This window comes from Mus musculus, chromosome 4 (assembly GCF_000001635.26).
Source record: "Mus musculus strain C57BL/6J chromosome 4, GRCm38.p6 C57BL/6J".
Classification (NCBI taxonomy): Eukaryota; Metazoa; Chordata; class Mammalia; order Rodentia; family Muridae; genus Mus; species Mus musculus.
The window spans coordinates 137318301-137334034 of NC_000070.6; the positions used below are offsets into that span (position 1 = coordinate 137318301).

Below are 15734 nucleotides of genomic sequence, written 5' to 3' on the forward strand. Positions count from 1 at the left end.
AAGACCATAAAGACATATACTGAGTCAAAGAAAACAATATTTAAGTAGAAAAACACATTACCTCCATCTATTTGTTACCTGTGTGTTCTAATAAGAAAAAGCCAAAATGAAAAGTATTTTAATTTAACTTCAATTACCTATCACCCTTGTTCTTCTAATGTGCATAAATCTGCCAGCACTACCAGGAGTGGTGCTGCACACCTTTAATCTTAGCACCCAGGAGAAGAGGCAGGTGGATCTCTGTGAGTTCAAAGACAGCCCAGTCTATATAGCAAGTTCCAAGCCAGTTGGGACTACACAGCAAGACCCTATCTCAAAAATTTGCTGAGACAATCACATGACATGTTTTTCTATATTTACTCTTAAAATCATATGCTTATCCAATGACTACTTTCAGAGTCAAATCTTAGGCTAAGCACCATTCTAAGGCAGGCATAGAGCAATAATGAAGGACTCACAGCAACTATACTAAGATCCTGGGACATAAATCTCTTTTCTCCAAAATATCATGGCAAGATCCAGTTACCTCTCCCTAGAATGGTCAGAAAGAAGCATGATGTGCAGGTAAGACATACAAAGGTGTCAGCTAGTCAGCTCAACTGGTTAACACGTTTGCTACCAAGCTTGAAAACCTAAGTTCAATCATGGCGACCTACCTGGTGAAGATTGGTTGTTCTCTGACCTCTACTCATATGCCATGGCATGCCCATACATACACTCACAAAATAGAAAGGAATGTAACAAAACTTAGTAAAGCTTCAATGTGCCTTTTTTGAGCCCCTTTGCTTAGTTCTAACAATATGCAAACCTGGAATCCCCATAGGGAACTGAGACTATGCAGACTGGATTAATGTTCTAAGCTTCTCATACAATCAGTATAATGCAACTGAGATAAATACATCATTCTTGCCAACAAAGAAAATGAAGCACACTAACAAAACAAATTTTGTAATATGAGAGAAAGAACCACCTAGGAGCAGTGGTTCTCAAACCTGCCTGCATTTTAGATGTCCCGAAAACGACTGTTTTTAAGATTTTACTATACAAGCTATACGTTAATGCAGGCAAGCTGGGGCAATCAGTCTACGTCCCACTGTACTACAGGAGCATGCTAATGTGGCCTTCCATGAGGTGAGAGCGTCACAAACATTTCTGCACTTACTACTCTGACCTGCTCAGCATACAAGGTGAGTTTCAGAGCCACTTGTCAGTTTTAGGAGAGAAGGCATAAACCTAAACATATGGAGGTAAACAATTCAAGCTTACTGTCAGAAAACAAAAATAACGCTTTAAAATTTTATACCAAAATGTGTTAGATGTTGATGTCATATAAGAGTCACATTCTCATTTCTAAATACCTGAAAAGTAAAAGACGGAGGAAAATAACCTTCAGGCTCACTTGTGAAGGGTTTTGTTTGTTTAATACATCTGAAAAGAATTCATATACAAAGAGTTGAGACACAAGAAAGCATTGGTTCGGCACTAACGAATCCACAAGATCAGGACTGGGGAAGGAGATTATCTAAACATTTTTTAAAAACTGGAACCTGCAAACAAAATAATCTGATAAAGTCTCTATTAACACTTATAAAGAATCATGAGGCTCTCGCCATTTTTCTTGCGAAAGCTTCAGCCAGTTGTTCAAAGGTTCCTCATAGGCATGGAAGAAAAAAGGGGATAGCCCTGACTGGTCCCCATGTTGGTTAAAAGTATGCTCCCCACCCCATGCTCATAGCTTCTTAAGGAAGCAGGCCTGTGACCTCATCACCTGAAAGGAGATGGCAATCATCAGCCATGATGTGTTTCCTAACACCATCCCGTTAGGAACCCTAGGTACCAGGTCTTCAGCTGAATCTAGGAACACTACACAGTGAGTTGTGAATCTGTGCTAAGCATGTAAGAAAATGACTGACAGGGGCAAAAGAACTTTTTTTAATTAGGAACTCAATCCATTTGGTGTATTTCAAAGGTGCAATACTTTTCATTTATCAATGAAAGAAGTTAGAAATTATTCCCCTCCCTAAATCAGGAAATGGCAAACAAATACCCTTGAAAGTCACAGTCACATATAGAGTGCATCCTAGAAAGAGGGGCGAGACAGCGTCCACCCACCTTCATGAGTTCCATCACAGACTGGACCCACTCAGAGGTGGAGAGAAAAGGCAACTTTCAAGAAGGAATACGTTGTTAATCGAGGCGTTTCTATACTCCTTCCTAAGAGCACCAGGTGGGGACACGTTTGCTAAACTAGACCTAGGGAGTGGAATGTGGAAATACTCTGTCCTCCTCCCCACAGGCTGTCCTATGGTTAACAAATTTTAAAATACAAGTCTAAGAAACAACCCCATACACACCCCAAAAGGAGAGAAGGGTTGAGGAAAAACAAAACAAAACAAAACAGAAGACACGAAGATGCCCCAGATTACTCTCCAAAATGGAACCAGGGAGCAGCTTTGACAATCTGAATTAGTCTGTTACAGTCAATACAAGCATGCTTGCTTTTAAACAAAAAAACAACAAACGTTTGTGGGGATTTTTGTTTTTTTTTTTAAACAAAGAAAACAAAAACTAGCACTCATTGCTTTTCAGACAATACATAATTATTCAAAATTAACTATTACTGGAAGGGCAAGGAGGGGCCATACTAATGGGCCTTGTCTCACATGAGTGCATGTGGGTAGGTGCAGGGCGTTTGTCATTATTGCAGAAACAAATTTTAATTTTTAATCTTTAGTTTGATTTAAACATTGCTTTTAGTATGACGACAACACCAGCTGTGCAGAAAGGGCTCTGGAGATGCGTTCATAGCAGCACACACCTGCGGCTCTTCTTCGGTTCTGGAGGCTCCAGGGCAGCCAATATTGCTTCATCAAACACATTCTTTAGGCCTTTCTGAAAAGGGGTAGAAAGAAGAAATGGGCAATCTGATTTTCAGTATCACAACAGAACTGGAGTTCATGTTTAAAACAGTCAAACCCCAAAGACATTAATAACCCTGAAACCCAACCTAATAATTTTGCTTCACTCGGTTGTCTTGTCAGGGCACAGGAGAGATTCAGCAATGCTGGCACAGATGAGCAGATTTCATAAGTGGTCCTCTGAGATACTTTTTGCAAACCAATATATATCACAAGAAGCAAAAAGCACATGTCATTTGCTCATTCGATGAGTTGTGTAATGTGTAGCTAAAACATTTACCATAGGGAACATGGGAAGCAGTTCTGCATTCAAATGGAGCGGCAGCATGTGAAATAGAGAATACATCCGGGCAGCATCCATGTTGTATGGAAGGCAGGGAGTGGACAGCGAGGGTATGGCAGCTGTAAATATAATCACCTTGAACTCCCTTTATCCCACTAATTAGACAAAGCCAAGGGGAGTCAAAGAAGCAGAGGTGGGTACCTGATACAAGAGTGAGGTTAGAGCCAGTTCTTGCAATAGGAATAAAGCTTCACCAGGCGTTTATACAAACAATTGTATATTTTTAATTTCAAAATGTAAAGATAACCACAACTGTATGTTTCCCTCACAACAATAGAATCAAAAGCAGGAAAATATAAAGGCAGTAGCTTTACATTTCAATATCAGCAAATCTTAAGTCAATTGTTAAATGGATGCTAGGATTAGGAGATAATGTGTAACAATGAACTCATAAAGCAGTAAGCAGATACATGGATACCTTCCCCATCCCAGAATGACAAACACTCCACCTACGGCACAAACAGCCAAAGCAAGAGCAACACAAAAGTTTCACTGCACACAGGAAAACCATGAGAATCCTCCCTTCCCCATTACACTCTACTAGCAAGCCAACCCTTTTCATAGTGTGTCATGCAATTACAATTAACAATCAGTAAGAGTAAAATGATGTTTAGTGATGCTTTCTCCATCTAGAACTAACATCTAGAAGCGTTAAAACTCTTATTTTCTCCAAGAAGACATCATTCTTAATGCCAGACCACATTCCCTTTTGCAATAATTCAAACCAAAAGCTCTGAGCATCAGGCAACTCAAGCAGCAGAAAGTTAAACAAGTCTAACGTGACTACTGATCACAAAAAATATTCTAATTGCATTCATGATCAAAAATGAATACAGAGTTTGCTCTAAAGTGTTGAGTAAGAAGACGCAGAGGCTTTCAAACAGGATGGTTTTATTCCTTTGTTTTAAATGATCTTTCTACAGTAGTGGGACAGGAAGCAGCAGCAAAGAGGGGAAGGAGAAAACGGTTTAGAATATACAGCACTTCCTTTTGGGTTGAGTTTCCGGAGGCTCGAGGGCAGCTAGGATAGCCTCATCAAACACATTCTTCAGACCTCTCTACAAGACAGAGGGGAGGAGAGAGAATAGCAGCCAGGTTAGAGGATTAGAGAGACTAGCAGATAAAATAGCAGTCTGGATTAAAAGAGCTGAATTCACAGAAGCAATGTGTTAAGGAAAGTAGAAACTAGAATGTTCATTCTTAAGGGAGTGAGTATTGAGAGGATAGATAACTGGATAGAAATTTCCACTCAAAAAAGTTAAACAAAGAAAAATAATGAAAAATGCAGTATGTTAATTTCTAAAAGAATCACATACTGAAATCTAATATTACATTTTGGTTTAAAATCTCAAGGGGAAAAAATAACTCTATAAACACAAGATAGATATGTTAGAAAAGTGAGATTCCCCCCAACATTACTATTGATGATGACGACACCCCTTTTTGAGGATAAATCTACAGCATCACAGGCTTTTGTGAATTCAGCCCCTGAATAACTAAAGGGCACCAACAGCAGCTAACAGGCATGCCACATGTTCAGTGACCTATCTGGATGGTATTAATTAGGATTTAAAAGTCAGTTTCCCAGACACTCGGGAGTATTCCCTATGCAACGGTAGCAGTAACCATAAGGGATGGACCCCAGAAACAGCATGCACTTCAGGTATTGAGCAATGTTACTAGAGCAAGGAACCACCTCCCAAGTCATAAGGAAACAGAGAATGGGGTCTCAGAATGGGAGTCAGCAAGCAGTCCAATGCTTTCAGATATCTGCATGGGTCCAGCACATGTAGCATGGAATGAAAACAGAACATCCTCACATCTAGAGACTAGACTTGAAATACACTTACAGCTCTGCCAGAAACTCCAAGGATACTGCAATTCACAGCAGTGGAACTCTGAGCCCAGACAGGTGGCTTACCCAGGAGCTCACAGGTTTACCACTCAGAGCAGTTTCACATGTTCTTTAGATCAGGTTTGATCTTAAGTAGAAATGTCTCCCAAATCCCAGAACATAGCCACAGTGGTGTCAGCCACTGGACTACCCACTACCCAGTCATTGTCCTCCTTAGACCCTACACCCGTAGAGGAACCATAGCCACACAATCCATTCGATACAAAATAAATGAGATAGCAATCAAAAAATAAGGTTTACACATTTTCTTCTTCTATATCCTTTTCCCAGTAGAAATACTAGACTAATGCTAAAGTACTTCTGAAGTCTATCCATGCATCTGTTATGAATACTCACAGGCAAATACAAAAAGAAACCAGAGGGTGGGAGGGAAATTCTTTGTAATAATTATAATGGGGAAAAGGACTGAGAAAGTAGGGTATACTAGATTGAAAAAGGAACTCCTAGCCAGGTGAGACTGACTTAACGTCAGCACTCAGAAGGCAGACAGGAGAATCCTGAGCTTGAAGTCAACCTGAGCTACAGAGGGAAACCTGTCAAGGAAAGGAAAGGAAAGGAAAAGAGAAAGGGAAAGGGGAAAGGGGAAGGGGAGAGGAGAGGGGAAGGGGAAGGAAAGGAAAGGAAAAAGAAAAAGAAACATTTTTTAATAATAATAATAAAATAGAACCTTTTCTTTTGTATTTACTTCAGGAAAAGATCAACAAAGTATCTTATGAAGCAAAGCTAATCTTAGCTTCATTACTAACTTATTACATAAAAGTTTAGCTAAAGAGGAGTCCACAAAACTGAACTTCTACATATAACCACAAACCCCATTTTTGATCTTTTACTTCTTTGACTTCTCCGAATTTCAGAATCTGAAGAAAAATATAACTCCCTACTCGCCCACTCGTAAATGACTCAATAATACAATGGAAATCTTACAGAAAGTGTTCAATTGTCTAGAACAAGCTTTGCCAGCAACCTGAAACTGAGTCCATATGATCTATTTAACTCTTTCTCCAAAGCATCCCATATCTAAAGAACAGACTGCTTGCCTCAGATACATGCTGTTGGACTCCACATACTTTCTTCTCCTGACTCCCCACACAAACTCACACATGCAAGCCTGTCCTTGCCTCTCAGGCAGGGATATAATACTAGAACACTTTGCTTGTCTCAGTCTGTGCTATAAAGGGTTAGTTTAAAATGTTTGCTTCTACAATGAGATCAACTGATAAACTGAGCTTGGGGGATATGGAACTAAGAAATTGGTCCTTAAAATTATTCTGCAGAATCTGTTAAGTACAATGGCTTTATGTTGAAATATACAACCAAGCAAAATGCCAAGAGCTTAAATTATGCATCCAGTCCTTCACACACTCCCTCATAAAAAATTTAACTATGTGTAACAGTACATATTACTGACATATTAATTAGATCAAGAACCCAACATTATTAAAAATTGTATTTTATATATTAGTTGCCTTCATTTTCATTAGGCATGTAGATCTGTACGAATGCCAATTCGTACCAAAATTCTTTCCTTTGTTCCTAAAACCACACTCAGAACCAGGAATGGGCAATGTATGGTGAGTAACTATCAACTTGGCCGAATCCAGACACGTCTGGGAATGACCTCTTGGGTCCGCTTGTGGAGATGAACGTGATTATACTGACTCATGTGGGAAGAGCTACTTTAATTGTGGGTGGGACAATTTCCTGGGCAGAGGATTTGGGACTGGATAAGGATAAAGTATGCTGAGCACTGGCAGCACTGTTCTGTTTCTAAACTGGATACAATGTGACCAGTGGCCTGAGCTCCTGTTCCCTTGACATTCTGCACATGATGGACTGTACTTTAACTGTGAGTCCAAATAAACCTTTCTCCTTAAAGTTGCTTCTGTCAGGGTATTTTGCTAGAATAAGAGAAAAGGAACTAAGACACAGTGGTATAAAGTTACGGAAATTGAACTGCACACATGTTGTTCGCTCTCACTCACTGCTCCCTAGACACACCACTCAAAAATGGCCAGAGGAAAACTCCATAAAGGAAATAATACCCTTAAAAACACTTGAGAGTGCTCGCTTCGGCAGCACATATAGCATGGCCCCTGCGCAAGGATGACACGCAAATTCGTAAAGCGTTCCACATTAAAAAAAAAACAAAAAAAAAAACACAGGAGACTGGAGGTAACACATAAGACATATATTTTTGCAGACTATGCCAAAAGTAGCCCAGAGAGTAACGCCCTGACTCAAAAGCATCAAATAGTGCACTTAATTCTGTCCCAGTTGAATCATCCTAGAAATTGTGTGGTATAGTAAGGAAGAAAAATTTAAGTATCTAAAATGGCGGGGAGGGGGGAGCCCACACACCCACTTTTAAGTCTGTACTTATCTGAACCTCACCTGACAGTTTACTAACTCCATCTATCTTGTCAGCTTACAGACACTTCCACTGGGCTCCCCCAGGGACCTAGCATTAGCACCAGGTATGGGCTGTATATAAAAGGCTTTCAACTGGACATGTGATTTCATCATCTTAAGATGACCATATGGTATAAAGTAACAATTATAAAACTTCTTAGTCCTAATGAATTCTGTTTATTACTGTATCTCCTTTTAGACTAAGAGTAACAAGTCTCAAATACTTTAAACTGGTGCAGGTTTTTATTATGATAGGATATTAACACGCTATATATGTGATTCAACCCTGGTTTAAAATATTCTTTAGATGATGATGAAAATTCAAGGTTATAAATGTCTATTCAGATTAACAAAAGTTAACTTAGAATGTTCATAGCCACTGTGTGTTTCTCTCTGACTGGTCTGTATGCATGAACAAATGCAGTTTCTTTCTCCTGCTGCCAGTCTCCTAGGCTCACTCAATACATGTCTTGGTTTCCGGCCATTGGATCTAATATAAGAAGGAGTCAGATGTTATTTAAATATGGATAATATTAAAATTGTTTATACTGTTCCCTTGCTGGTTTATACTGTTCTAGTTCATTGCTAGCTCTAAAAATGGGTTACCACTCACTCTTTTTAAGACCCAGGCATGTTTTTAAAGCCCAGGGTCAAAAACAAGATCACTGACTTATAAATTATCGGATATGGGTAAAACTCATGACCAGGGTTAGTAACTGAAAGTTTGTACTTAGATAATCATAAACCATGTGACACAATTCCATTCTGGGATACAAACAGCAAACAGCTGCCTGCCATCTGTGCTATGGGATAAAGAAGCTGCAAGTCATGGCTTCATCCACGTCTAACTAAACCGCAAGCAACACATGACATGAGCTGACCACAGAAACAGGCTACCAAGGAAGCTTTTATGTTCTATAAAGGTCAGAAATGTGCCCAGTCTCTAATTATAAACTATATTTATAGATTTAGAAATTTTATTTTGATACTAGAAGAGCAAAATCAAAATCTTAATTTTTAAATCTAAACTTAACAGAGATAAAACACAAAGTCCTAGCCAGGCGGTGGTGGCTCACACCTTTAACCCCAGCACTTGGGAGGCAGAGGCAGGTGGATTTCTGAGTTCGAGGCCAGCCTGGTCTACAAAGTGAGTTCCAGGACAGCCAGGGCTACACAGAGAAACCCTGTCTCGAAAACAAAGAAACAAACAAACAAACAAACAAAAAGCCCCACAAAGTCCTAATCTTAGGAAGCTACTAAATTATTGTCAACTGTTAAGGATAATTAAGAAATGCAAGTGAAGGGGCTGGAGAGATGGCTCAGCGGTTAAGAACACTGACTGCTCTTCTGAAGGTCCTGAGTTCAAATCCCAGCAACCACAAGGTGGCTCACAACTACCCATAATGAGATCTGACACCCTCTTCTGGAGTGTCTGAAGACAGCTACAGTGTACTTACATATAATAAATAAATAAATCTTAATAAAAAAAAAAAGAAATGCAAGTTGATAGTAACCTTATAAATAAATGATCAAATCTTTTAATGTGTCCAAAAATATATTTGAGGTTTCTCTATGAATTGACGTAATTACAAGATGAAGTTTTACTTAGCCCCTTGTTTTATGTTTGCAAGGTACAGTTTAGCGCAGATACCTGAAAACAGACAAAGATTGTTTAACTCAGATATGCTCGGTGGGTACTAGCCCTCAAGCCTGTCAGAGACCTGTTGACTATGGCATTTAATATGCTTAAACTTATTATATGACAGTGACTCCCAAATCCTAACAGTGATACACAACCCACCTCTGCAAGTTCTTCAAGAAGATATAGGCAGAATGACAAAAGACTAAACCTGGATTAGAGTACATTGACCAGTGGACAGACTGGCCCCTGCCTTGCCCACTAGGGCCCAGCCTGCACTGTGGGCAAACCGGACACGGGAAAACTTACTGCTATGATTTATTGCTAAGTGTTGCTGAAGACAAGATGAGGTCAGTCTCTCCCATGTTCCTTCTCCACAAAAAAAAAAAAGGCCTCCCTCTTCTGGCCTAATGGCCAAAGACCACCTCTGACCACAGTGCAACAGGACCACAGGAATCTGGGACAACTGTCTAGATAGTGGTCTCTGTCATTCCAGACTGCTCAGAGCACTGGAATCTCCCAACCTTAAACAGGCATCCCAGTCTTCCAGAGCTCTGACATCAATGTCCTAATTTCAACTAAGAAGCAGTTACAGAAGAGATTATGTTGCCCTTATCATAAACAAAAGGTTGAAATGTCAGGGCCAAATTCTGACAGATGGACAAAAAGCCCTCACTCCTCAGGAAGTCATTTCCTTATCACTGGCAGAAGGGACAAATTGCTACCTAGGGTGCCTATTAGCATAACCAAGTGCATGCTGACCTCCACCCACTCCTTACCCTCAACTTCTCCAGCTCAGAAGCCCCCATCCCACCCCACCCCACTCCACCTCCAGCTTCTCATTCCCTTCTATTTCAGCCCTCTCTTGGTCCTCCTCTCTCTTCTTCCTTCAAACCCCACCACCACCATGGCCAAGTCCAGTTTGCTGGCCATGTTCAGTCTATTTTCTCTCTCATCTCTGGATTCTTCCTGATGTCTTTCCTTCATATCTACAATAAAAAACCTTCCTCTCAACTATACCTTGGAATAGTCATGTCAGTTTATGTACTCTGCAGAACTACACTCACACAGTATACATTCACGGACAAATTTTTAAGGGAAAAAAGAAAGAATAAAAGGAAAGAGCCTCTGTATCCTAATGCTCAAAACAACTGACTACAGAGACATAGGTTCCAGAGCCCTCCTTACCTGTGTGAGGGCAGAGCACTCCACATACTTGACAGCCTTCAGATCCCGCGCCAGCTTTTCAGCAGTCTCTGGAGTAATAGGCTTCTGTTTGTTCTTGGCAAGTTTCTCAATAGTAGAGGGGTCATCTCTGAGATCAATTTGGGTCCCAACAAGCAAGAAAGGAGTCTTTGGACAGTGGTGAGTTATCTCAGGCACCCACTAAAAGCAAGGTTTTAAAATGTTTTGTTAATCCACAAGCCACTGAAACTGTAACAGGGCAACAGGAATTCTGTGCATGTTTCAAAGGGCAGAACCTGACTTACCTTTTCTTTCACATTTTCAAATGAGGATGGAGAGACCACTGAGAAACATACTAGAAAAACATCTGTCTGTGGATAACTTAGCGGTCGTAGTCTGTCATAATCCTCTTGCCCTAAAGAAAGAGTTAAGAGAGGTTGGCAACTGAGATTTGGTATCCTCGCGGCATTAAAATCACAGGTCAGGGGCTAAGGCTATAGCTATTTAGTATACAGAGTGATAACCTAGCACACATACAGCCTTGGACTCAAGCCCTATACCACATTAAAAACAGGCATGGTTGGCACAAGCTTATAATCTCAGCACTAGTGAGACAGAGGCAGGAAGGTTAGGTGTGACCATGAGATCATATATCAAAAAAATTGTCAAAGATGAACATGGCGGAGCTAACAAGATCACTCAGTGGTAAAGATGACATGCCTAACAACCTGAATTCAGTCCCCAGAAAACAGACGGTGAAAGGAGAAAATCAAATCCCCCAAGTTTAGCTTCTTGACCTCCACATATACATGCTATGGCATGTGCTTCCACATATATACATACATACATGTAATCTAAAAGGAAAAAAATGGAGATAGTGTGCATGCCCATAAACCCAGAGCTCAGGAAGCAGAGGCAGGAGATCACTACAAGTTTGGGTGGTCTACAAACCAAGCTCCAAGTCAGTCAAAACTACATAGTAAAAGTCTTGTTTCAAAAAAGAGGTGGGCAGGGGACTACAGCTCCGCTAAGACTTCAGGTATTCAGCTCTTAGCATATCAGCCATTAGTGACAAAGCAATTTTGCTAATCAAAGGTATAGCTTTGTAATATGCTGTTTGGACAATACTCTCTGTGCTGGTTCTATTTATATATGCCACTAAATTAAACAGCAAGGAAATTGGCATACTACTTTTTTTTAAGTTCTTTATTAATAACTTAGTAGTAATGTAACAACAATAAATCATTACTACAGGTGTAGTTTAAGAAAAAAATCATATTTACTTCTAGCTACTAAAGATCACAGTGAGACCACCTAACAAAATACTCTACTGAAGGCATCCACCATCCATAATAACTACCAGACTAAGTCCAATGCTCGATCCATAGGTGCATGTTAAAGTCAGTATCTGTAACTGGAAAGGCCTAGAAAAAAGGAACTTGGCAAGAATGAAGGAGATGTAAAAAGAATAAAATAATTAGGAGTTAGCCAGAGGTGAAAGGGTCACAAAATAAAAATGGCAAAAACTAAACATAGGAAGTCCTAAGAAATGGAAAGACATCCTATGCTCATATGCAGGATGACTTAAGATATCAAAAATGAATGAATGAATGAATGAATGAATGAATGAATGAATATACAAATAGATATAAAGATCAATTAATTGATCGATCTTGGTAGGGTGTCTTGAAGGGGAAACAAAGAACCATGATCTGGATGAGAATAATAACTAGAAAGGTAAGAGTTAACCAATCACAAGCGAATCCAATTTACAAAAAAAGGCATAAGGCTTATTAACATTTCTCCAAAGAAATATAACCTTCATGCATTATTGACAGGAACATAAAACAGCTACTGAAACACAGAAATTCCTAAAATAAAAACAGATTTTCCAACTGTTCAGCAACTCCACTTACAGCTATGCAGAGCTATAAGAACTGAAAGCAGTCTCCAAGAAGGATTTGTTAAGCTATGTTCACAGCAACAGTACTAACAACAGATAAAACAGGAGCAGTTCTTTGCACCAATATTTGTAATAGTTTAAAACTGGAACCAAATAAATCAGTTCACATGTGAAAACACAATTGTGCTATATTCAGTCAGAGTAGAATAGAGCATAGCAACAAAAAGAACCACTGGCATTTGCCTAAGAATGGCTCTCTCACATGTCAAACATAAATGACTCGTAAGAAATCCCAGAAGAGTAAAATAACAGAAACCATCTATGGCTGCAAAGCAGAAGCAGAATTTTAGGATATTAAAAATCAGATGACAGATGTGGACAGATGTGGATAGACAGATAAAATTGGTAAGAGACAACCACTGATTATGGTGGAAGTCAATAAAATTCATCAAACCTAACACCAAAATTAATGTTGTCATAGTAACTTTTTAGCTGGGCACACCTGTAATCCCAGCAGTCAGAAGACTGGGGCAGAGAGATTTTATATTCAAAACCAACTTGGATTACATAAGGATACTGTCTCAAAAACATAAAAAACAAACAAACAAACAAACAAACAAACAAACTTTTGAAGAATGTTTTTTAAATGCTTACAACTGGCCAGGTGTGGTGGCACAATGCCTTTAATGCCAGTACTTGGGAAGCAGATCTGTGAGTTCAAGGCCAGCCTGATCCACATAAAGAGTTCCAAGTAGCAAGGCCACAGTGAGACACTGGGTTGGTTTTTTTTTGGTTTGGTTTGGTTTGGTTTTTTGGTTTCCTTTTTATTTAAAAGACTACCCAGAAAAAATGAAGAAGCCAGTATTAAAAACAAACTGAAAATAATTTAGAGAACTGATTTAAAAGAAAAAAAAAAAAAGGGTAGTGCTCTCAGCTAAGTGTGGTTTATGTGTAGTAAGACATTCTTGATATCTGCATTATACGAACAAAATATACTACAAAAAGTTTCTAATGAAACAACCACCCTAATAAATAAACACCAAGTTTACAGCCTTGGTCATATTTACACAACTAAGATTATTTCATTTCATGGTCTTATGTAGCCCTGCCTGGCCTTAAATTTGTTTTAAGACCTTGAGTTTCTGATCTTCCTGCTTGTGCCCAGGACTGCTGTGACTACAGACAGAACAGATTTGAGCAGTAATGCTGGGGAGTGAATCAGGGCCTCGTGCATACGAGGGGAGTGTGTTAAACTAAGTTACATCCCTAGCCCCCACCTGTGAGGCCAGAACAAGGAAGTGAAGGAAATGATCAGCAGACATGTTTTCTGAGCTCATCTTCTTAGTCTCTTTCCAGCCTCCAAACCCACTGGAGTTTACCTAAGGATTTTCTGACTGTATTGTATCTTCTTTCATATACCCAGGATACTCCAAACCCCTATTAGCCATCCAAAGTCAAGAGAGGCTTGAAGGGAGGGAAGAGAGGGAAGAAGAGGCAGGCAGATAAGGCAGGCAGGCAGGCAGGTAGGTTTTTTTTCAGATGGGGGTCTCTCTACAGCCCTGACTGGCCTGGAACTCACTATGCAGACCTCAAACTCACAGAGAGATCCAACTGCCTTTGCCTCCTGGGTGCTGGGTGTGTGCCACCATTCTGACAACCATCATTATATTCAACCCTGCTTAACTATTAACAAAAGATAAATGATTTACTGATATACTAATTTCATGGTGTCCAAAAGATACTCAGTAGCAGCAACTGTTACAGATCAAAATATTATGAGACATAAGTTTTCACCTGCAGTATCAAAAAGTCCAAGAGTGTATGGCTCTCCACCAATCATAACTGTGACTGCATAGTTGTCAAAAACCTAAAAACAAAACAAAGAAATGCAATATTGTTAGTGGGTGAGATAGCATAACTCTTAGCCATTTATTTCCTTCCCAAAAAGGAAATTCATTTTCCCTTAGTCAATTTTCTTTTTTGTAACCAATCTCCACAACCATGTTCTTGTATGAGCTGAATGGTTCTTGGGGTGGGGGGTGGGGGGGGGGACGAAAGACTTTGCCCTAGGATATCTGTTTGGCACCAGCCTCATACACAAGGAAACACAGAATCGTTTCTTATGTCACAGAAAGCGGGCCTTCAACTGCAGAGGACCCTTACAGGCCTCTTCCATGGGGTTGGGCAGCAAAGGAAAAGTGCTATTCATTCTTTCTGACAACTAGTGGTACTGAGAAGCTTTTGAATAAAACATTTTGCTAAAAAAAATAAATCTGCTTTTTAAAAAAAAAAAGGAAAAAATAAAGTAGGTACAGTAAAATACATTTATAATCCCAGCACTTAGGAGGTAGAGGCAGGAAAGAAAAAGCAGACCAAGGTCACTCTGACCTACTTAGTGACTTTGAGGCCACTATGGGCTATATAAGCCTGTCTCAAAAATAAATATAATTTTTTAAAAAACCACCTTCAAGTCTAAAAACTTTAAGACAGTGCTAGACTTTAACAATGTCTAATATGGCCAGGCATGGTGGCGCACACCTTTAATCCCAGCACACGGGAGGCAGAGGCAGGCAGATTTCTGAGTTCGAGGCCAGCCTGGTCTACAAAGTGAGTTCCAGGACAGCCAGGGCTATACAGAGTAACCCTGTCTCAAAAAAACAAAACAAAACAAAAAACAAAATAAAACACAATGTCCAATATTATTTCTAAGAAACTACTTATTCACAGACAGTTCGGCTGGAGAGATGGCACAGTAGTTAAAGAACTCTGGACTGTTCTTTCAGAGGACTCAAGTTCAGTTCTCAGCACCTACATGAGGAGGCTCACAACCACCTGTAACTTCAACTCCAGGGGAGCTCTGGCCTCTGTAAGCACTTGCACTCCTGTGGACATGACACATCACACAAATAAAAATTAATAAAATAATTCATTAAGGAGAACAACAGGAATGTGTCAGGTATGTTGGATAGCATCTATCTTAGCCACTTGGGGAGGTTAAGCTTAAGTATCACTTGAATCCCAGACCAACTTGAACAACATAGTAAAACCTTGCCTCAGAAAAAAGGAAGACAGGCTAGAGAGATGGGCTTAGCAGTTAAGAGCACTGACTGCTCTTCCAAAGGTCCTGAGTTCAAATCCCAGCAACCACATGGTAGCTCACAACCATCCACAATGAGATCTGATGCCCTCTTCTGGTGTGTCTGAAGACAGCTACAGTGTACTTACATATAATAAATAAATACATCTTTTAAAAAAAGAAAGAAAGAAAAAGGAAGACAGCAAAATCAGAATCAGAACGCACTGAGCAGAGTCAATGGCAGCCAGAGCTATACAGTGAGCCCCAGTCTTCCAAAACAAAACAAAACCAAAAAAAAAGCATAAACAAACAAACCTTGATTTCCAAGCCTCATCTGCAAGTTGAA

General features: G+C 39.7%; 1 protein-coding gene across 6 annotated transcripts in view; it reads right to left on the minus strand.

The window, feature by feature from the left end:
* Positions 1-1395: 1395 nt before the first annotated feature.
* Cdc42 (cell division cycle 42) overlaps positions 1396-15734 on the minus strand; it is a 38064-nt gene continuing 23725 nt past the window's right edge. For 2 of the 6 annotated variants that reach the window (XM_030253142.1, XM_030253141.1), the window contains 4 exons: positions 14107-14179; positions 10715-10824; positions 10413-10610; positions 1400-4319 (listed from right to left, as the gene is read on the minus strand). In XM_030253142.1, coding sequence (XP_030109002.1) covers positions 4230-4319; positions 10413-10610; positions 10715-10824; positions 14107-14179 — 471 coding nt within the window. In that variant the 3' untranslated portion in view covers positions 1400-4229. Of the gene's footprint in view, positions 4320-10412; positions 10611-10714; positions 10825-14106; positions 14180-15734 lie in introns of all 6 variants that reach the window. The other 4 variants (XM_030253140.1, XM_030253139.1, NM_009861.3 and 1 more) reach the window with 3 other exon arrangements.